The sequence below is a fragment of the Falco cherrug genome, chromosome 10 (assembly GCF_023634085.1).
Source record: "Falco cherrug isolate bFalChe1 chromosome 10, bFalChe1.pri, whole genome shotgun sequence".
Lineage (NCBI taxonomy): Eukaryota > Metazoa > Chordata > Aves > Falconiformes > Falconidae > Falco > Falco cherrug.
In genome coordinates, this window is record NC_073706.1 from 13079349 (window position 1) to 13101073 (window position 21725).

The following is a 21725-nucleotide window of genomic DNA, read 5'->3' on the forward strand; positions in this document are numbered from 1 at the left end:
CCCCCCCGTCGCGCTACGTGACAAGATCTGTGCCACACGGGCGAGCGAGCAGCGACAGTGACAGGGCTCGGTGACAGCGCCGCGGCAGCGCGGGAAGGACGCGAGCGCTCGCCCCGCCCCGCGTCGCTCCGCCCCGCCCGCAGCGCACGTGGCACCCTCGCCTGGGCGGGTCACGTGACGCGGGCACCGGGCTTCCCCCCCCACTCTCGCCCCCCTCCCTCCCCTCCGCGTCTGACCCCGTCTCCCGTCTGGTCAATAGCAGGCGGCGGCGGCGCATGCGCGGCGGGGCGGCAGCACGCCCCCGCTCAGCCTCCCCCTCCAGCCCGTCTCCCTCCGCCCTATATAAGGCGGGCGCGGCGGGGTTCCCGGCTCCGCAGTGTGTGTGGGCGGACGCGGCGGCTCCGGGTGGCGGTGCGGCGACCCGCGCGGCCTCCTCCGCCTCCCTCGCCCTCCCCTCGGCCTGGCGGCCCTGCCGCCGCCATGAGTTCGGGGACCCCCTACATCGGCAGCAAGATCAGCCTGATCTCCAAGGCGCAGATCCGCTATGAGGGCATCCTCTACACCATCGACACCGAGAACTCCACCGTGGCGCTGGCCAAGGGTGAGGCGGCGCGGCGGGGCCCTCCCGGGGAGGCGGTGGCGGGCGGGCCTAGGCTGGCTCCGCCGCGGCCCGGCGCTCGCTGAGGGGGCGCGGGGGGGGCCGCCAGCCGCCGCCGTCCGCTGAACAATGAGCCCGAGCTGGGCGAGCGGCGGCCAGAGCCCCCCCGGCCCTGAGGCGCCCCCTCCCCCGCGCTGGCGGCCGGGCGGGGGGCGGCGGGGTTGCAGCCCCGTGCCTTGGCGCCGCTGCCTTTCCGTGAGTCAGCATTCGGGAGGCCGCTCCGCGACGCGGGGGCTTGCGGTGCCCCCCCGGCGGGGCGCTGCCAGCCGGCGGGGCCCGGGATGCTGAGGAGCCCTGGGTTTTCCCGGGAAGTTAGCAGCCCCCTGAGGAGGAGGAGGAGCTGCCAGCAATGCCGGCTCCTCTTACTATTGTCAGAGGCGGAAAGGTGCCGGTGTGGCGTGGCGGGCCGTGGTTTGGTTCCCCCCCTGTCAGCACACGGGTGCCCGGCGGTGCTCGGTGCCTGGCTGGAGCAGGGCCCCAGGCCAGTGCCGGAGAGGAGGGAGCTGCCGTGGATGTGGATGTGTCTTTGTTCTTTTCCTGATCAATAAGTGGCCTCGGCGCAGGTGATGCGGGTGGGAGCCGCTGTGCTGAGCGCTGTGGGCTCTGGGCGCCGGGCTCTGGCGCTCCCGGCCTCGCAGGCTGCTCCGCGGGGCTTTGAGTCTTGTTTCCCTGGAGCAAAAATGATCTTTATCTCCTTAAATGGTGTCATTTGGATTCAGTTGACACCTGCGTTAGGAACTACCGTTTTTACCGTCAGGAAAACGTGTCCTGTTTAGTCCCTCAGACGACCTTATTGCTGTACTGGTTTTAATGTGCAGCTTGGCTACTCTAGCTAATGTGCATCAGCTTTTTCTTTCCCTCAAGTTTTATCTTTCCCTCTTCTGGGAAGTTCACATCTTCTTCGTTGCCTTCAGCAGCCCATCAGGATCGTCCACAAACCAAACATCTTTTGTTTTGAAAGACTTATCTGTTGGCAGGAGACTCTGAGTTGCCTGATTCTCAGCTACTCTCAAGGCAGCCTGTGCCACCAGTATTTATCCAGTGTAATGATGTCTGTGTGATGCTGGACATGAGTATTTGACACCAATTGGTGCGTATTCTGAAGTTAAAAATGTGAGTTTTCACAACCTGGGGACATAGCTGCTTATTAAATGTACAAGTGGAGCTATTTATGTTGGGGTTTCACTTGAAGTAATTGAGAGGTTGCTGGAAGGATGCAGTTCCTTTACTGTATGTGCAGGAAGGTCTTCACCTTTACCCAGCAGCAAGTATGAATGGTTTCTCACATAGTTCTGGCTTACACATAGCACTTGCTACTTCAGAGTTTTAAGTGGTGGATTTCAGAGGCATGTATGATTCAAGTGCTTTATGGTGTGAGAATGCACATGCTCTGTATAAGATTTTTGGCATTTTTTTGTATTTATTGGTCTCATAGTGTTCAGTTTTGATGAACTGGAATACCTAAGAAGTAGCTGTTAAATAGATGGAGAATACATTTTTCCCCACTTAAAGTGCTGCACTATAAACTTTACAGTACAAACCCACTTTTCATTTTAACTCAGTTATTTTTTAAATTTAGAGACTTTATATCAAAATTAGTGTCAGAATTAGGAGCATAGCTACAATGTTGAAGTCAGTGGCAGCAATATTAACCCTGTGCTTAGGAGGGACAGCAGTTGAAAACACTTGATCTGAAGGGTTAGAAGAACCATGAATTGTTGACATGCAGTTGAAGTTGTCCAGATAGCTAGTCAATTATTATTAGGCTCCAGATGTCACTGTTTAAAGTTCAGGCAACTTCAGGATCTCATGTAAGTGCTATTCTCTTGACTTTTATCAGCTGAGTGATACAAAGAAAAACTTAAGTTGGAAGAGACGTCAGGAAGGAATCTAGTTTGGCCCCTTACTCAAAGCAGGGCTAGCTTCAATTGATTTGTATTTGGTTCCTGTTAAATCTCAACACGTGCACAACATCTTAAACACTGGATAAGGAGATTCCATGTGCTTAATTAAGCACTGCAAGAAAGTTGTCAGTCTTAGATGCTAAGCTTAAATTGCAAGCAAAGGAAGTTTAAGCCCATTACTGTCCTGTTGGCAGTGAACACCAGAAACTTACTCCCCATTCTGTAGAAGTCTGAAGAAGCTAGAGTTTTTAAGCAAGAAATATCCATGTAAGCTCTGCTTTCCAGACATCCAGTCATTCTTGTTAAGCTTCCTGACCTTTCAGAGGTCTAGCTCAACAGAGCCCTACACGTGAGTATGAACTGTATTGTAAAACGCTAGCTGCAGCGTGGTGTGGAATTGATTTCCTGTTCATCTGTAAACAATAGTCACTGTAACTCTTCATGGGAGACAGCCCTTCGGACCTCCGCTGAAACTTAAAGCTGTACTTTGTGGTGTGCCAGAAGCTGTTAAACACTTCAAATGCAGGAGCAGGCACGCTCAACTCCTAGAACCCTCTCAAATGTCCTTGCTGCTGTTTTGTTTACAACAAGGACCTCTGTTTTCCATCCTTTTTGTTAGAAACCTTGGGACCAGCCAATTGAGGCTCTGCCTGGACAGCTTTGGGCTTGGTGGGTTGTGTTTCTCTATGTGGAAGCTGACAGGCTGATCCTGGTGGTCAGAGATGTGGTGCTTTCCAAGCTAGCTGTGGGATTCTGCAGTAGTCCTTGGATAGCTTTAGTATGTCTTGCCATGAGCTGTCTGCTGTAATAATCTAATCATGAGCAGGGATATCAGTGGTATGGTTCATGTCTAAAAGGCCACAGTCATTGCTTTCAGTTTATAATCTGCCTCTAGTTGACTAGGTTACAGCTGTAATATGATCAAACAGCAGCTGGAGATCTAAAATAACTGGGAGAGGTTATATACTCTGTGAACTAATGGGAGACAGTCCTTCAAAGGAAGGGACTGACAGTTTGCCTTTGTACCAGTTAAGATTCTTTTCCAGTTAGGTGTAAGCTGAGGTGCTAAATAGCATCAGCGTGATAGGGACAAAGTTTGGCATTGACCTGCTGTATCCAGAGCTTCTTGTGAGCTCACATAAGTGTCAGGCAAGTGAAGACTGCTCACAGCACTAACAGCTGCTTGGGCGGGGGGGGTGGGGGGGGTGGGGGTTGCGGAATCCACCTGGATACAGCCGAGAACAGGGCTCTTGATGACTAACCCTGTCTACAACTGTCAACACTCCCAGTAAATTAGTAATGGTACAGTGTACTTGGGGTGCTCAACACTGGTTGAGTGGATCTGCTTTCTGCCCCCCTTTTTGTGGGGAAGCTGCAGTGCCCGCCATCCCCTATCATCCTTGTGGCAGGGCTGCCTGTGCTTAATCTTTCCAGCTGTGCAGTGGGAGTGGCAGCTGGCTGGCATGTCACCACAGGCTGTGACATGGCAGGTGCTTGTGAAAGGTCTCTTTAAGGATGTAATTAGTAAAGGTACTGCAGGAACTGTGGTGTGTCCTGGCAGAGAAGTTGAGTACTTCTGTGGTAACCTGTTAGAAGCAACTGATGCAACTTGAATACAGAACTCTTTTATTAGCAGAAAGCGTACATCAAACCAGTATGTGGTGGTGCTTATCTGAACTGGCAAAGCCTCGTGAAGACAGAAAACTAGACTAGTAAACTGAATGAGCTTCTGTAACTTGTGGCCAAAATGTCAAGCTTTTGTATGTCAAGTGTCTGATGTAACTATGCTACCTATTTTCCTGCACTAACAATTCAGTAAGTCTGAATCTGACCTCTTCCTCTTTAGTGGCTCAAATTAATTTATGCTTCTACCTGGTAGCTGCCACACAGTCAATTGCAGCCATTTTTCCACTCTAATGTGTAACATCACTGGTTAGTACCTGCTCAAGTGTTCCAACAGCTGGGACTCAGTAAAGCCTTAGTAGGCACTGAGGTTTTAGATTTATCACTAAAAGCTTGCTTTGTAGTCAGTGGATATTAATCATAAAACCAGTGGCATGGCGTAGAGAGAGAATTTTAATAGGAAGTTTTTACTGTTGATGAAACTTGACCTCTATCTGTGCAATAAATGTGTGAAACCAAAGGTGCAGATTTAAGCTCTGAAGCCTGCTAAGAGTTTTCCCCTGCTGCTGCAGGGGCCTCTCCAGTGGTCTGTTGCGGTGGCAGTTGTCTCAAGCTAAATGTCTACATGGGACAGGTGCTGGGGAGGGAGGGGGATTACGGCAGTGTAGCACTGTGAGGAAGTCCTCAGCTTTTGAGTAGGATTCTTCACTCCAGCTGGTCTATGGTCTTTATCTTCACAGCTTGATGTAAACAAAACTGTTTATACAGGCTGCTGAAAAGGTTGGCGTTTGAGGGAATAGATGTGTGCAATGAGGAGACTCAGGGTTCTGGAGATAACCTTTTCTTCTTGTTACAGTTGGCAAGTATTACCAGAGTACTGTTTAACTGCAGAGATCTTAACTTGCACAATGCTGCAGTGGTAATGTAATACTGCTGGACTAACAGTGATCCTTTTTTTAACACTAAAGTGCGATCCTTCGGTACTGAAGACCGGCCCACAGATAGACCTGCTCCTCCAAGAGAAGAAATCTATGAATATATTATTTTTCGAGGAAGTGACATCAAAGACATCACTGTCTGTGAACCTCCAAAAGCTCAACATACTCTGCCACAAGATCCTGCCATTGTTCAAGTAAGTTAGCCTGAAGTGTTGATAGAAAGCTGTGATAAAACATTGGTGATGAAGGACTGGATTTTGGTAGAACCTTAAAAAAATGAAGGCCAGTAAGCGTCTCCAGGAATCTTCAGATTGTTTGAAGCATCCTTAGTTTCATTGTAATGTTTAAAATAGCAGCAGCATTAAAGACTTCAGTCAACAAAAGCCAGAGCTAGCTGAGAATGCAGGAAACTCATAAAGCGGTAAACTAACCCTTCTCAGTATTTAATTGAGCTTTAGTAATGCTGTACATGAAGTAGAGAATCACTGCCAAAGCAAGTTGACTTCTGGACACTGTAAATGGAAATGTACTTTGTCTTGTTACAGTCTTCACTGGGCTCTGCCTCTACATCATCCTTTCAGCCACATGTGCCTTACAGCCCGTTTAGAGGTATGCCACCTTACAGCCAGCTTGCTGCCAGCTCTTTACTTAGCCAGCAGTATGCAGCTTCATTAGGCTTAGGTAAGTAAAAACTTTACTTGCTAGAATAAAGGTACAGTCCTTGTATGCAGCTACTGTGAAACCAAATAACAGTAACTAATACCGAATTCCTTGCCAAGCGTCAGGCTGCAACAAGCAGTGAATAAGTAGTTGACAACTTTGTGTAGTGATCTTACCGCAAGGAGGCCTGCATTTCACTTACATGCGTGCGCACACACATGCACACAAAAGAAAGAAACAAACTAAAGAGCTGAAGTTTCTTTCTGAAAGAAACATGGATACCTAACAGTTGAGGCCAGTTCATTTCTAACCTAACATACCTTACATATACATCACATGTAAAAAGAACTTGTACTCCCAGAGAGAACTGTGAATAAGCTGCTCTAATGCTGTTCTAGAGATTCTTGTATCTCTTTCCAAGTCCTTCAGATGTTTCACTACCTTGTATCTTATCCATGTATCTTTGCTTTCTCTTCTTCCCTCTATCTCTTTAGAGAAGTTGGTAAGCCCTCCAGCATCAGCAGCTGCTTCCAGCCCTAGTTCTTCTCCGTCTCCACAACCTGTTTCAGAGCCTGACATGTCTTCAGAGCCCCATCAGCTCTCTTCCAAGGGTAACAGCAGTTTGAGGACTCCAAATATTTGGAAGAACTGCATGGCACTTGCAAACACTCTGTTCTTGTTAACCCCTCAGAATGATAGTGCTTATGGGTAATGCTAGTAGAACTTGTTTGTTCTCAGCTGTCTTTGCCTTGTACATGTCTACATGGGACAGGAGTACATGGAGTACTCCTTCTGTCCCAGAAGTATCAGTTAGAGAGACAGCAGGAAGAAAAAGTACAGAACAGTGGATTCTCTTGTGTAAATGTCAGGAGAGGGCTGAAGTTTAGAGGTATTAATGTGGTATGCCCTCTCCAGGACTGTGTGTCACCTTGGGGACTGGGTGAGGAATTAATTAGCCTTTCCCGGAAAGACAAGCACACTGCTTAAATTGTGGGTGGCCTTGCTGTTAGAGACCTAGGTTAATAGGAAATCCAGGAGTATTGCTGTAATTGAGGAAATGTCAGGATAGGTTTCATGCATGAGGCATTCTACCTTGTCAAGACTCCTGGTTAGTAAAGCATGACTAACAGTAAGCAATTTGAGTTGTGGTAAGCTGAGATAACAGTTCTGGGTGCTTGCTTCTATGTGTAAAACCTTTTAAAGGAGGAGGTTGAGTAGGGATACTAGACTGACCATCCTCAGAGCAGAGAGACCAGGTGCAGCCTGCATTTAAACATGGTAATTAGTTTCATCTGTTTTTTAACTTAAGCATGTATGCTTGTGTTGGCATGAAACTGGTTTTACTCTTTGGTTTTGGCCATCTATCTGTGCATACTTTCTCAGTATTCTGGCTAAGCTTTGAAACTTTCTCACGTTAAACTTGCACAGCAGCTTTGTCCTGCTGAATAATCCTTAGGATATGTCTGTCTTCCTTGCAAGCTTTCCAGGTGTACGTTAGCTGGGAACCTGCATGATGTTACTTACTGGGTATATCTCATGTGGACTTGGGTGACCCAGAAGTGTCAGTGGCTTGGTTTGTGTGTACTCTTCAGCTTTTCACTGTTCTTGCTCTTTAAGTAGATTCAGTTAAAGTTCGCTTCCAAGCAGTTCTTACGCATAACTACATAAACCTGTAGTACTCCAAAACTTCTAATTAAATCTAGAATGCAGTGTTTCTTCTGAGTACTGAAGACTGTCGCTTTTTAATATAATTGGTGTAAGGTATACCAAACCATGAAAAGTATTTACATGTTTTGTAGTGTGAATAAATAAGCCTGGATGGAAGAGCAACAGAAGTCTTGGTAACACTTTGGCCTTGACCAAGAAGGAATTTGAAAGGGTAACTTTGAGATCCTGGTCTGGTTTCAGGTTTTCTTTGTCTGAAAGCTAACAATAAGCAATGAAGTTGAAGGACTTCTAAAAGCGGCTTACAAAATGGGATGTAGTTGAGTTGGTTAAGCTTTTGCTGCAAAACTTTCCTGACAAAGTGGGGAAGCTTTCTTGAGCAGTTTCAAAATGGTGAATTTTTGCTTCAGATTTGATGTATGTAAAATCCTACATAACCAAGGATACACCTAGAAATTAGATTTTTGGTATAAACTGTCTAAGAGACTGAGTTGGCTTGCTTACCTAATGTGTGTCTAACTTCATTTAAGAAATAAATGGGTAGATTTCCTGATTTTAAGGCTCTGGATTTGAGAGCTACAACTTGTATGGCAGTAGTGCCTTACCTAGTGTGTATGCCAATTAAACATAGCATGTAATGATAAACACTCAAGGCTTTGAGTAATTCTTGACAAAACGGTTTCTCCATAGAAGTGGGTAGGGTTTGAATAGCTTTGGCATATTTTGAGGCACTTAGTCATTGGGATTTTTTCCAGGTGCTGGCTTTCCTTCTGTTCACCCAGTCCGCAAAAGCCCCATGGTGGAGCAGGCTGTTCAGACTGGCCCAGTTGACAACATGAATTCACAAAAGCCGCCCCCAGTGAAAGTAACTCCAGGGGTTCAGCGCAATGGGCGGCAGGTTCCGCAGGGCAACGGCAAGACAAATGGTACGTACGCACCGCTTTGTTGTTAAAGTGCTGTTCTGAGGCATCCGTCAAGGGTGCATAGCAAGACTAAACTGTTTCAGCTTTGTTCTTATGCTCCTTTATTTTTACCCTTCTTGTTCAGTCGATACAGTTCAGGCAGCACCTGTGCAAACCCAAGGACAGGTGAATGATGAAAACAGAAGACCTCAAAGGAGAAGATCAGGTAGGTTAACCTGACGCTGAACAGTCAATTAGCCTAAAAGGCAAATATTGTTGACTTCAGTGAAGGGTCATCCGATGGAAGACTGAGAGTAAAATAAAACTTGATGAGGCTTTGGGCGTCCAGAGATGCTTCCCTAGCAGAATAAGTTCTGGAGTCTCAGAAGTTCAGGGCATACCAGGGACAGAATTCTAGTGTCTCTTCTAGAAGCTTGAAAGGTATGTGTTGAAATGACACTGTAAGTTGGCAGCAGCAACTGAAGTACTTTTACTGGGAAAGGCAGCCTGTTTAAGAGTCCCCAGAGCTCTTATAACTGAGAGGGAACTATGGAGCCCTCACTTCCATAGTGCAGAGGCCTTATCTTAGGACTGCAGTTTAAGCACAGGTCAAAAGAAAGTGAAATTAAATTCAAACCAATATTTCTGTCCAAGCCAAATAAGAAAATGTAGGAAACAAAACTTCTGACTCTCAGGTCTTCAAATTAATTTGCCTGAGGGCAGCACTGTAGAAGAGGTTAGAGCTTTTCCCAAAAGGAGTTGATAGTGTCTGAGTTGGAAACCAGCAACTATACAAAGTACAAGCTCCCTTTGTGGATGGATTTTCTGAAATCAGCGACCTGCACCTCTTTGCTGTCATGACAGGTTTGTAGACTAATTACAGTACTGTGCTTGCAGATGAGTAGCAGACAGGAAAGACAGTTTCCCCTGCTTCCATCAGCTTTTCTTGGTATAACGCTTGTTCTAACTTCTTCTCACTGGAAGGAAGGTTGGGTATACTCTTAATGCAGGACTGACAACCAGGAATACTTTTCAGAAAGTTAAAAAGTGTTGCTGTAATATGTCTTCTACAGCCAAGTTCAGAAGTTGTTTTCAAAGAGGTTTGGCCTAACCACAGGACTGGAAGCCAGAAACTGCTGAGTTCTAACCCTGGTTTCCTGTGGTCTTGAGCAAAGTCATTTAACCTCCCTGTGTGTTACCAAGCATTTAAACTCTCCTGCTTTCAGGGAACAGGAGAACCAGAAACCGTTCTAGAGGACAAAACAGACCAACTACTGTGAAGGAAAATACAATAAAGTTTGAAGGTGACTTTGACTTTGAAAGTGCAAATGCACAGTTCAACAGAGAGGAACTTGACAAAGAATTCAAGAAGAAACTAAACTTTAAAGGTTTGTGGCTTCATTAAATATGAATTGCTGAGCTAGCAGTAAATGCTGCATAGACAAACTCATTCTGAGAAACTGCATGATTACATCTCAAGTCTTGTTTGAGGGAGCAAGAGAACAGATGGCTCTTCAGTATGCATCAAGGAAGTGTAATATGTTTTATTATCTTCAGATGATAAAGCAGAGACGGGGGAAGAAAAAGGGGACCCTGGAGTGGCAACTCAAAACAATGACGGTAATGCAGAGGAGGACCTTCTGGGACCCAACTGCTATTATGATAAATCCAAGTCTTTCTTTGACAACATTTCTTCAGAACTAAAATCTAGGTGAGTGTTTTCTAAAGGCTTGCTATTTTAATGCAGTTTTAGGTGTAGAATTCTAGATGTAATTGATGTCACATGGTTTAATTCTTTAAAAGTCTTGGCATACGAGACAGTGAGCAAAACAGTCTTCAGAAGGAAGTATTGCTCTATGCATTTGGTTGCTCATGAGTTATATTAACTGAGCTTCATGCAGTGGGATCAAACAAAAGGCAAGGATTTCAACTGATGCTGATACTTACCTAAACCATGATACAGGAATTTCCTGTTCAGTTTCCCAGTGCTGGGTTTGAACCCACTGATTGTAAACAAATTTCTTGTCTTGTTTGTGGGAGGAGGCATCAGGGTCATGCTGTATGATGGTGCAGCTCCCAGACAGGAGCGAGCCACATCTGGAGCTTGGGCAGATGAGGTCAGGTCTGCCAGTGGAAATGCATTAAATTAAAAGTTGGGAATGTTAAAGCTTCATCTTTTGCTGCTGGTGCTGGTCACATCAGTCATCCCTTTAGTGTCAGTATGTGAAATTCCCTTGGTAGTATTTCTGCTTCCCTTTAGCAAAACGTTCTTCGGGGTGATCACAGTAAGGTGCTTGGGTCTGGGCAGGCTTTGCTAGGGAAGAAATAAGCTGGTGCTGTGGAGCTACCTCAGATGTGACAAGGCTTCCTGGGTTTCTGGAGGGGCTGAACTGGAGTCTAAAGTTTGTAGTTTTCAAGTTTGAAATGCTTGTAAGACTATGTTCAGCCCTTTCCTAGGCCCTTCTCTAGTTTTCCAGTATGAAAGTAGCTTTGACAGCCACCAGCTGTCACTTTCAAATCCACACTTAGCAGGGCAGTTGAGTTGGTGAACATGTACACGCTGGTTCTTGTTGCAATTCAACAAAATAGGGTGCTTGAAGCTTCCTAGCTAAATGAGTTGGTGGCTATTTCATGTTTATATTAAATCTGAATGCAGCCTTGTTCAGTTCTAGGCGTACCACGTGGGCTGAAGAAAGGAAGCTCAATACAGAGACATTTGGAGTGTCTGGACGGTTCCTTCGTGGCCGCAGCTTTCGTGGTGGATTTCGAGGTGGAAGGGGTAGTGGAGCAGCGAGGCGAAACCAAACCACTCACAGAGCTGGTACTGGCAGAGTGTAACTTCAGAGGCAAGTTTTTAGCAAGAATAAATACAGTCTCTGAGCCAGGTTTGTCTTGTATTCCTTGTCTGAACTGCCTGTGCAACCTCTTCTGCTCTCCAGCCTCATGAATATATCAAGAATTGTTCCTTCTAAGTAGTAGAAGGAGATATGAGTGGGTTTGTGTGTTTTAACATCTTGATTGTTCTGTTGATTTCTTGGGCTAACCTTTCTGAGGAAGCAAGAGCTGCTTGTTTGAGCTGAGCCTTTCTAGCTAAGCATTTGTGTTGATACCTCAGTGTTAACTTCGCTTCTGTTTTTGTTGGGAGAAGATCCCCATGGTACCATGCCTAATTCTATCTACCTTCTTTTCTGAACAGGTTCGGACATCTCTCCTGAGAGGATGAAACTGTATATAGAAAGAAAACATCCAACTGCTGCACTAATGTGGGAAAATGGTTCATATTGTTTACTGTCTCAGCTCAAGCGACAGAACTTCATGTACTACTGCTTATATTCTGGACTTATTTTGGACCAGCAACTGTCAGCTGGAATATTCTTTGGAAGAGGGAATGTGTTCAGGGGTACCTTCTTCAGGGTGTCTTTTTTCTTTTGTTTGTTGTTTTTTTACGTGCAGACTAACTTACATGGTGGTTCTTTCTGGGTCTCTCAAAGGCTGCTATAGTCTAAGCTTAAAGTCAGACTCCTTTTCTGAACCCTGAAGAAGATAAATCATGCTATTTTAACATGGAACCAAAGCTCACTTGAAATAAACCAGCGATAATTTGTTTGTTCTGAGTAACCAAACGGTGCTGCTGGTCTCGCTGTTCTCAGCAGCAAGTGTGAAGTAGCACTTGGTATCTGGGAGAATGGATTCCTGGTGCTGAGTTATGTATATTGTCACTTGGGAATACTGGATTGTTGATCATGTAGTAGTGTAAATGACTGTACAACTGTTTGTCGGCTGGTACTCGTGTGCGGTACCGCAGGTTTACATGGAACCGCGTCTCTCCCTTGGGCTGGAGGGTGCTGGGCTGGTTCCTCAAAGGATTGGAGCTCCTGACTGGGTCAGGGCAGCATGGGGGGACAGTGTGCTGTGTCCTGGGGGGACAGGAGCAGCAGGTGCCTCCGCATAAAGTTTTTGGCAGTACTCTGCTGTCCGGGAAGGAGATCGGAAGCCCTGACTTCTTGCCTCAGTTTGTACCTCGCTCGTCGGTAGTACCCAATGCAAACAGTTCTCTGTACACTAGTAGACTGTGGTGGAACACTATGGAATGTTTTCATTAAACTAGGGATGGGAGTCCGTATAATGAAGCTTAACAGATGGGCATGTTTAATTTCTTTCCTCTATACCCCACCTACTGTAAATAGTTTAGTTTTTCTTTTGTGGTTTGTTTTTGTTTTTTTTTTTTAAAACTGTATGTGGGGAGAGGGGTTGGGAGGGAGGGGTTACATTTGTTTGCATGACTAAGTGGGTTAAATTGCTATAGGCATGTGTCCCTTTTTGTTTGGTAGGGAATTTTGTTGAAAAAGCACCTTGATGACTGAACCCCTTACATAGCTAGAATTTTTTAGTTATGCATTGACCTAGGTTACTGTAAAAGCTTGGATTTATTTTTGTAGGACTTTATTGCTAAAAATTAGAACATAGCAGTGGGGCTGCTCTTTGGAGTAATGTAAATTGTAATTATAATAAACATGTAAATGTTTAACGTTTCCCTCCTGCTTTGTTCTGCAGACAGCCCAGTAGCAGCAGTCAGTACAACTTGTCGGGCGCTTGTCCTAGCGTGGCTGCCAGCGATGGCAGAGAACCCTGGCGCAGGGGCCTGGCAGGGCTGCGGGGCGCTTTGCAAAGGGCTTAAAACCCCTAATCCAGGTGCTGACCCCCTGTTGTTGCCATTACCCTGTGATCCCGTGCCCCTGTGCTCTGCCTGGGCATTCTGCCTCGTGGGTGCTGTGCCCCAGCCCCCTCCCAGCTGCTGCCTGGCCTGGCTGGGTGTTCTGGGGGGGCAGTGCTGGCCCTGGCTGGGTGTTTGGGGGGGGGGCAGTGCTGCTGTGGCAGCCACAGATGCCTTCGGTACCTGGGCTTGTACCAGCACGAGGGGGTGTGCTGGAAGGGCTCCTTCAAAGCTGCTGAAAGCCTGATGTCTCTGCTGGCAAACAGGTGCTGTGGCTTTAAGTGACAGGCAACTGGCTTGTGTGAGGGGGAGAGAGAAATCCTTGTTAACTTCGGTTAGTAATGCTTTTTTTTTTTTTTTAAGGCAGTAATTTCTGTTCTTTCCGCAGTAAACCTTCACATCTGATATGTAACGTGCAGTCAGTCACTGGGCTGTGTCCCAGCCGATGTGCTGGATGGGAGTGGTGTGAGGGGACTGATGGCTGTGGCTCAGCCCTGGGCTTGTTCCCCACGAGCCCTCCTAGCCGCGCTCCAGCCCCTTGCTCTGCTGCTGCCCTGAGCAGCACTGCAGCTCTCCGGGCCTTGCTCCATCCACGTCCGGCTCTGCAGCACGGGGCTGTTGTGAGCGAGTTGCGGTGCTGGGGCGGTGACTGAGCTCCTGCAGGTCCCTGCCAGCTGCCTGGGGTGGCCCGGCCAGCCTGGGCTCCCTGTGGGCTGCTGGGGGCCCTGGGCTCCTGCAGCCGAGCCGGCTCCAGCAGGGTGCTGGGCTGCTTTTGGGTGCTGCTCTATCTCGGCACCTGGGAAGGGAGGCGGGGGGGCCGCAGCAGGCTGGGCCGCGGCTCCCGAGGGCTGTGCCAGTTCCCCCCCCGGGTGGATCTAAACAGGGACACTTGTACAGCACAGGGGTCCTGTCACCACCCCAAGCAGGGTGTGAGGGCTCGGGGCAGGGGGAGGCCTGAGGCTCCTGTGAAACAGGGGAACATGCCACAGGGCGCCGCAGCCCAGCCTGGGTGACCGACCCTCCCTGCCCTGGGCGCCGGGAGCAGAGCGATGCCCTTTGGAGCAGATGGGATGGGCAGCACCTTCGATCGCGCTGAGGGATGGTACGGACTGACAAAGCCCCAGCAACAAAAGAAAACCACTGTTTCCAACGTGGAGATAGGGAGCAAGGAGCTGGTGTCACTCCTGCTCCCCGTGCAGCGCCAGGGACAGGGGCTCTGCTCCGTGCCTGCAGGAGCCTCGGCCAGGCAGGGTGTCCTGCTGCCCCCTGCCCCCTTTGCTGCTGCTGTCACAGGCTGTAGCCACCAGCCAGCTGTCACCAGCAGTGGCCTGCAGCGCAGAGGTGGCTGCGGCAGATGAACTGGCTGGAAAGAGCTTTTAATGGCCAGAACGGGAGAGTGGAGACACCACAATGCAAATACTGACCCGAAATAAAATTCCCTACCAGCTCTCGTCTCCTTTGGGCCACCTCCAATGCATCTGAGCAGAGTTGTCACTTGACACCTTCGAACTGATATTCTGCTAAGTTTATTGTTACACATGTTCATGTCTGCAGTGAGTGGATGGCATGGAGCAGACGTGCCTCTCAGCGACAGCAGAGGCAGGTCCCCGCAGCCCTCGCTGTGAGCAATCCCCCTCTGCCGAAGGGAACTGGCTCAGGCAGTTGCTGGGACTGGGGGCGGTAAACAGGCTCCACCAGAAAATGAGCCTAAACCCAGAAACTGAGCTAAACCGAGCTCCTGCGGGCAAGATGGACAGAGAGAGCAGCACGAGGGTCAACAGAAGGAAGACTGGAGGTAAACAAAAGGAGAAAATGGAGTAGAGCTTTACAGTTTAACCATGTTGTATGTAACACTTGTCATAGGTATTTTTAGCGTTAGGAAGCTACTGGTCTGTAACTGCCCTCGTGGGCAATCACAACCGCAACACTTTATTCTGAAGCCGATGAATCATGCACTGTCTATGTCAGCACCAAGGCACGCACCTCTGCTGCAGTGACACGCCTGCAATGGTCCGCTCCAACACTGACCACCCCCCCACCCCCCCCCACATCGCCCTTCTGCAGCAAGCCAAGCCCCACCACCAGCAGGCTCACAGCCAGACCCCAGCCCTTGAAACCTGAAGATACCTGTTAGGGAAGAAAAAGCGTAATTCCGTATTTGCTATGTTCTGCTGAGGCTGTAAAGTACCCACTGAGACACCTACTTAAAAAAAAAAAAAAAGGGGAGAAGCCAACAACTGAGACAGCACAGAAAAAAATCATTAAACAAAGTGAAGTGTTCAAGGAAAAAAATGGAAACCAAGTTTTTTGTCCTTTAATGGGTCACTACTGCCATTTTGTAGCCAACCAAATGGACCTAGGTGATTAAAATCCAAGGAAGAAACAGATTTTTTTTAAAATAACAGCTTTAAAAAAAAAATCAGTAGGTTTATTGTAGGTCTCGAGGGACACAGTATGAGTAAGTGGAATGCCTACATCATGTCTATACAGAATAACCCATCACTTGGATTAAAAAGAAAGCAGCTAAAGCAGTTGGATTTCATTCATCATGATGTCTTCTTCTGTTTTTTCTTTTCATTTTCTTCCTTTTCTTTTTCAATTTCAGCAACATACTTCTCAATTTCTTCAGGGTTTAGGATCTACAACAGAAACACAGGTGACCCTCAAGATACTAATACAACTCAAAGCCTTTCATTAAGCAGTGCTAGTCCTGACACGGGAGGAAAGTGAACTGGTGTTTATTGGGACACAGGTACCTTGTGCAGACACAACAACATTCCTTGGCCGCTGATAATAAACAGAAATATCTGTCAGCGTGGGATTAAGGGCTAGAGGCTAACGCAGCTCCACAAGGACAGCACCAGCACCAGAGGGACAGGCAACAAAGGGAGAAAAGCAAAACTAAGACCTTACCTTCAGCGGCTGTTCTCGCCTCATAACTGCCAGCTCGATGTTCTTCCCACCAGATTGCACAACCTTAACATGAGTTAGATGGAGGTATTAGGAGCGTATCCATTAATTAATTGTAACAAAGCCCTTCCAAGTCTTCTTAGGAGGAGAAGAGAGGTAGCTGGGAGCGTTTCACTCATTAGCACCAAGCTCTGGGCTCCAGCAGCAGCGTAACTCTCGGGAAATAAGGGTCTTCCTTCTGGCGTCAATGGGCTCGGTGGCTGGTGAGGAACACCTCACTTCCACCACCTGACTTTCGGTATTTTCTGTATCTTAAACTTCAATACAGAAGTGAAATATTCTGCGTATGATTTAGCACATCTTTGGTGTGCTTAACACCCAGAACTGAGGTCTGTCTTCCTCCCCAGAGAACCACTAGTAAATTCATTTGTGTAACTACAGAAACTGTTACCTGCAATATTCTGAACCGTTAACTTAATCCCACAGCCTACAACAAACAGCTTTCACAGCCCCTTTTACGGTACTTCCCTGTGACATGCGCACAGGTTTTCACAGATTCATGTCCGAGGAGTCAGTCCCGAGACACAGTGAAAAGTCACACAAGGGATCTGAACCCCACTCACCTCAAGAAGAGCCTTGATGACAAGTTTAATAGTTAGATCATCTGTTTCAATAGCTTCATCAGTATAGTTTTTCTCCAGGAATTCACGCACTGATTTGGCTCCTCTGCCAATGGCATTAGCCTGGAAAAAAATAACATACGGAAGCTTAGGAACGGCTCTGTTTACAGAATAAGCAAGAATTACAAGCTGTACAATTACATGATCTGAAACCATTTTGAGATCACCGTGTATCTTTCAGGAGACTGAACATGTTACTTCCCACATGTCACACAAAAAGACAGTTGTCAGGCACAGGTGGTGGTGGGCTTTTTTTGGAAAACAGGACAAGATTTCCCAAGTAAGGCTGAACTGCAGACTGCCATTCTCAGTAAATTTGATCATTAAGGATTTTTGCAGCTGTGAGCCAGCACCATCTGGCCAGTGAGATCTCCTTTCTACACCAGTACCTCCTTAAAGGGGACATTAACTCACAAATATTTCATTACATCTCCACCAGTGACAGAATCAACTTACCTTCCAAGCATGGTATGTACCAGAGGGATCTGTCTGGTACAGCCGCGGGGTTCCATCGAAGTCGAATCCCACGATAAGAGCAGAGATACCGAAAGGTCTGCGACCGTTGCTTTGTGTGTATCTCTGATCAGAAAGAAGAGACACTTATTTCAGAAGTGGTTCTAAAACCATGTTTACAGTGGAAAGCAGGCGTTGTACAAGTTACAACCAGAAGAGCCACCAGAAGTATTTTCAGCAGGCTCTTACCAATCCACCTGTTAACAGTTATGATTCCACCTCTTACGGAAGACCCTAAGCGAGGCAAGGAAGAGGTGATCACTGCTCCACCCCTGCCCCCAACACCCAGGAATTTTTTTTTTCCTGGAGTTTGCTGCAGGAATACAGCTACCCTGTTGGGAAGAACCTCCCTCGGCTGCTGAGTGGTGCTGAGAGGCAGAGCTGAGCCTGCAAGCCCAGGTGCAACACTCGCTTTGACAAGCATGCTTAGGAAGCCAAAAAAGAGGATGATAACACCTGAACACTAAGTCAAGCTTTCACCAACGATGTGCAACAATTCCATCAGAAAGCATGGCATGCTGTGTGATGCTCAGCGGGCTACAGCAAGGCCCGTGCTACAGCCCTCCTGCCAAGGCTGAGCTAGCAAAGTTGTTGCCACGCCACGCACCAGAAGTGCCCACAAACTGGAGGCCTAGCGCAGCAACATTACTGCAGCGGGAATACTGTGCGAGACCTGTGGTACGTAACCATTTTAGAGAAAGAGTGAGTGTGCCAGAATGAAAGACACAAATGTGAGAGTACTGTACAGGAACAAAGTGAAACTTTGGGAAGTGGTATTCTGCTCGGGCAGGCTAGTGATTGTCACAAGAATTACACTATTATCATCATCACTGTACTAACATGTCTGACCATAAGTAAATTATACTTTTTCTGTTCCCTACTAGTTGCTGAAAATCAAGTTTAATACGCTGGCAAATGAACAATTTTATCACAGAACACAGCTGGGCATATTTGCATGCTGCAGTCCATTTTCAATTCATGAATATCAAACATAAAACATTAAGTACTGCACTGATTTGCTCCCCTCTTGCCCCTCCCTGCAGTGGCTTAGTAGGAAGAAAAATGAACAGGAGCCACGAAGACATTTTGACAAAAACACGGCACCGTTGTTATGAGAGGGAGTAGATGAGCAGAGTGGTCCTGCTTATACCACAAATGTCATTACCCACTCCTTGCAAGCACTAATTAATTTCTTCATCTTGGGAAAAAAACCAAACAGTAATCAAGCCCCCTCTTCTATTACCACAGCCCCGTTTCCAATGAACGGCCGCAATGTGTTTTGTTACGCTGATTTTTACCAGCTGAGCAGAACAAAGCCAGGAACAGACATGTCACACACTTAAGTCTGAAGCGCGGCTCATCAGTACACACTTTTTTAAGCATCTCTGTGTGGTCCAACGTACCTGTTTCAGACTAGCAATGTAACGTGTGATGTACTCCACGGTGACAGGATCCTCCACGGTAAGTCTGTGGCTTTGACACTCCACACGAGCTCTATTTATAACTATTCTGGCATCAGCCGTCAGCCCTGAAACGACAGGGTATTCTCTGATTCATGCTTTATACTGTATGCACAAATAAAACAACTAGCCTTGCCCCAAAAGGCTCACAAGGTCAGTGTCAACAGCAATGAAAAAAGCAAATGAGAGAACAAGCTTTCTCAGGTTTGCTGAGCAAGAATGTAATTTTTCAGGCAACAGAAAGAAGCTCAGGTACCAAAATAAGTAGACAATTTAGTTTACAGCTTTCGTGTTGTGAGTTTCATGTTTGTGAGTTAGGTAACACACGCAATTCTGAACCAGGTAATCGTAATATGACTGACAGCATTCCATCCAACAGCAAATTAGCAAAGCAATCTCCCTTCTCACGCACATTGGTTTTATTTCTTACGCAGTCCCCCTAACTATATAAGCCAGCTTTATCTGCACAGCAAATCTCATGTAGTAGATGAAGCTACAGCAGCCTGATGTCAGTTGACAAAAATGAGTATGACCCTTTGAAAAATATTAAAAAGAAATTTATTTCTTATTGTATTTTTTAGCTAATGTTGCCATTTTCAATTTGCTTCTACTGAATTCTTGTTTCTATTAGGCAACTTTTCTTCAAGCTTTTGCATCCACCTGCACGTACCACAACCCCCAGCTAAGGAAGCAAGGCAGCTGAACCTGTCACTCCTGCACACCAAATCCAAAATCCACTATTTTTGCTGGTTAAATCAGATCTCCCCGTAAAGCACTACTGGCAGTGACACAAAGATCCTGAACTACCTGAAGAGAGGAGAAACCTTCTGAAATACAACATAAATGGAGATTAAATGGTTTTTTTAAAATTTTCATGCCTCCTGTTTAAACTTCAAACAATGGAAATTAAGGCATTTGGAACAGGAAGAATGGAGAACTAGAATATTGATGCTTCAAATTCAGAGCTGTTCATGCAGAAGGAGTCTTCTGAACTAGAACAGAGGAGATTTTTCTTTGTTTTATGCAAGGCTGAAAAATTTAGCTTTTTTGGCTCCACGCACATGGGAAAAGGCCCCTGTAACTGACAAGTACCTCTTATAGCTTCTGTAACATGTATTAATATGAATCCTATATATAATATATAAATATATTTTATGCATTAAAATGAAATATTTTAAGTAATTATATAAAAATTAAAATATGTATATTTAAATAGTATATATCTTTATTTGTGCCAGTGACAAATCACTTCTCAGTACTCATCCTCACGTTAAACCTAGGGGGGCTTAGTAACTTTAACTCGTATTTCCTCTCATTAGATTATTCGCTCTTTCTATATATATTTATCTATATAATAGGCTACTCTTATTTAAAAAAGAATAAGCAACCGTGGAAATATAGTCCTTCCCCACCATCCTTAGCCAGTTGCGCTAAGTATTTTACATTCTCAGAATCCATAAACATACCCAAAGGTGCTCCGATAACTGTCACAAACCCTGACAGAAGCATATACCTGCAAAAGCCATGCAGACATTGTCATCGAGAGCGCAGATCTTCCGTACAGTTCTTTCATCCTGAAGTTTTGCCACAGACTTCTTTTCCACACCAAGAACAACAATATCCTTCCCTCTCACTCCAACCTTGAAGGCATTAAAAGAAGGAGAAAAAGAAAAACATTAAGCTAGGCCCCAAAAACCTAGTAGTTGCAGACTTTACTGAAATGAGTAGGGGAAAACGACATAAAACCCCACACTGTAAACATTATTTCAACTTGAAGTCACTTTTATTTCCTCTTGCCGCAACCTGGAGAAAGGACTGATGTAACAGAAATGGCACTGAATTCCAGGGTGCAGTTGCATAATCCGCTCATACCAATTTACATCCCTGTGGTTCCCCAGAGATATATTCCCCCTCCTCCTCCCAGCGGCGTTTTCCCCAGCTCTCCCCAGCACCAGCATTAGTGTTTCCACAGCCACAGAAGTGGGACCAACAACAGAACTACCACGACAACTAGTCCACTGGTATTGCTCAAGTCATAACCCAAAATACTGATGATTAGACCAAGTAACACCCACAAGCAGTGGGTCAGGAGCTGGCCGCCTTGGTGTCCCGACTGATCCTTTGAATGTCCCTCTTCTGACAGCAGGGAGGGGATACAAGCCGATCCCTTACATCACTCTGCTGCTGCTGCTCCCGCGGTGATGGGAATCGTTTGGTCTTAGGGGGTAGCCCTGCTGTTAGCCTGTTACGGATGTCTCCAAAAACATTAAACTCAACATGAGACAAGACAGAAACAGATTGTATTGGATGTTCGCTGCCCTTTGACAGTGTTTTACTTTCCGAAAACAATGAAGAGCTTACTTGGCATTAAGTCTTGTCACGTTTCTTTCCATCCCAAAGGCAGTAAATTTTCTTCTGGGTATTTTATGTGGAAACGACTGTTCGTTGGGGTTTTTTCTTCTCCCCCAAGTGAAAAAACGCTTCACCGAGGGGAAGCTGGGGACAAGCGGAGGGCGGCAGCAGGGAGGTCGCTCCCGCACGGCCCTGCCGACCCCCCAGCCCGACGGGACCCCGCACCGCGCACCCGCAGCGCCCGCGGCACTTCCACCGCACCGGGCAGGCGAGGCCCGGGCCGCCGCGCTCCGGCAGCTCTGCCAGGCCCCGGGGCCCGCCGGTACCGGGCCTCACGGCCGAGGGCTCCAGCCGTGCGACCCCCTCGAGACCCCAGCGCCGCCCGGGCCTGACAGAGGCGCGGCGGCCACGCTGAGGAGCGCGGCGGCTTCCCAGGCCGCTCCGGCCGGCAGCCCCCCGGAGGCAGGGCCCACTCCCCGGCCCGCCCTCGGCTCACTCACCGCGGTGGAGCCCTTCTTCACCGCCTCCTGGGCGTACTCCACCTGGAAGAGGTGCCCGTCGGGGGAGAAGACGGTGATGGCCCGGTCGTAGCTCATGGCTGCCCCCCGCGCGCCGCCGCGAGCCGGAACCAGCCGCCTCCCTCAAAACAGCACACTCATCGCCGCGCGCCGCTTCCGGCCGCGCGCCGCCGGGGCGGCCCGCCCGCAGCGCCCCCTGGCGCCGGCCCCCCGCGCTGCGGCCGCGGC

General features: G+C 47.3%; 2 protein-coding genes across 3 annotated transcripts; one reads left to right on the plus strand and one right to left on the minus strand.

Annotated features, from left to right (window-relative positions):
• The first annotated feature begins 257 nt into the window (after positions 1-257).
• Positions 258-12878, plus strand: LSM14B (LSM family member 14B). Of its 2 annotated transcripts, XM_055722093.1 has the most exons (10): positions 258-601; positions 5154-5317; positions 5669-5804; positions 6278-6394; positions 8204-8374; positions 8496-8576; positions 9577-9738; positions 9908-10061; positions 11017-11196; positions 11547-12878. In XM_055722093.1, the coding sequence occupies exons 1-9, from the start codon at positions 481-483 to the stop codon at positions 11186-11188; spliced, it is 1278 nt and encodes a 425-aa protein (XP_055578068.1). In that variant the 5' UTR covers positions 258-480; the 3' UTR covers positions 11189-11196; positions 11547-12878. The 2 variants fall into 2 exon arrangements, with proteins under 2 accessions (XP_055578068.1, XP_055578069.1); XM_055722094.1 differs by lacking the exon at positions 6278-6394 and having other exon boundaries at positions 259-601.
• A 2484-nt stretch (positions 12879-15362) lies between these two features.
• Positions 15363-21723, minus strand: PSMA7 (proteasome 20S subunit alpha 7). Its single transcript, XM_055722095.1, has 7 exons — positions 21480-21723; positions 20141-20267; positions 18571-18695; positions 17111-17233; positions 16598-16717; positions 15978-16040; positions 15363-15703 (listed from the first exon to the last, which is right to left on the minus strand). Exons 1-7 carry the CDS (start codon positions 21573-21575, stop codon positions 15611-15613), a joined length of 747 nt encoding a protein of 248 aa, XP_055578070.1. The 5' UTR covers positions 21576-21723; the 3' UTR covers positions 15363-15610.
• Between the last annotated feature and the right edge of the window lie 2 nt (positions 21724-21725).

Bases quoted from the DNA above. Each gene is read 5' to 3' on its own strand.
- LSM14B (XM_055722093.1), top strand. From the start codon at position 481: ATGAGTTCGGGGACCCCCTACATCGGCAGCAAGATCAGCCTGATCTCC. The intron at 5,805-6,277 runs GTAAGTAAAAAC...CTATCTCTTTAG, and splicing joins TGCAGCTTCATTAGGCTTAG to AGAAGTTGGTAAGCCCTCCA. The intron at 10,062-11,016 runs GTGAGTGTTTTC...AGCCTTGTTCAG, and splicing joins TCTTCAGAACTAAAATCTAG to TTCTAGGCGTACCACGTGGG.
- PSMA7 (XM_055722095.1), bottom strand. From the start codon at position 21,575: ATGAGCTACGACCGGGCCATCACCGTCTTCTCCCCCGACGGGCACCTC. The intron at 18,696-20,140 runs GTATATGCTTCT...CTGTCGTTTCAG, and splicing joins TGTCTGCATGGCTTTTGCAG to GGCTGACGGCTGATGCCAGA. The intron at 16,718-17,110 runs GTAAGTTGATTC...ATTTTTTTCCAG, and splicing joins GTACATACCATGCTTGGAAG to GCTAATGCCATTGGCAGAGG.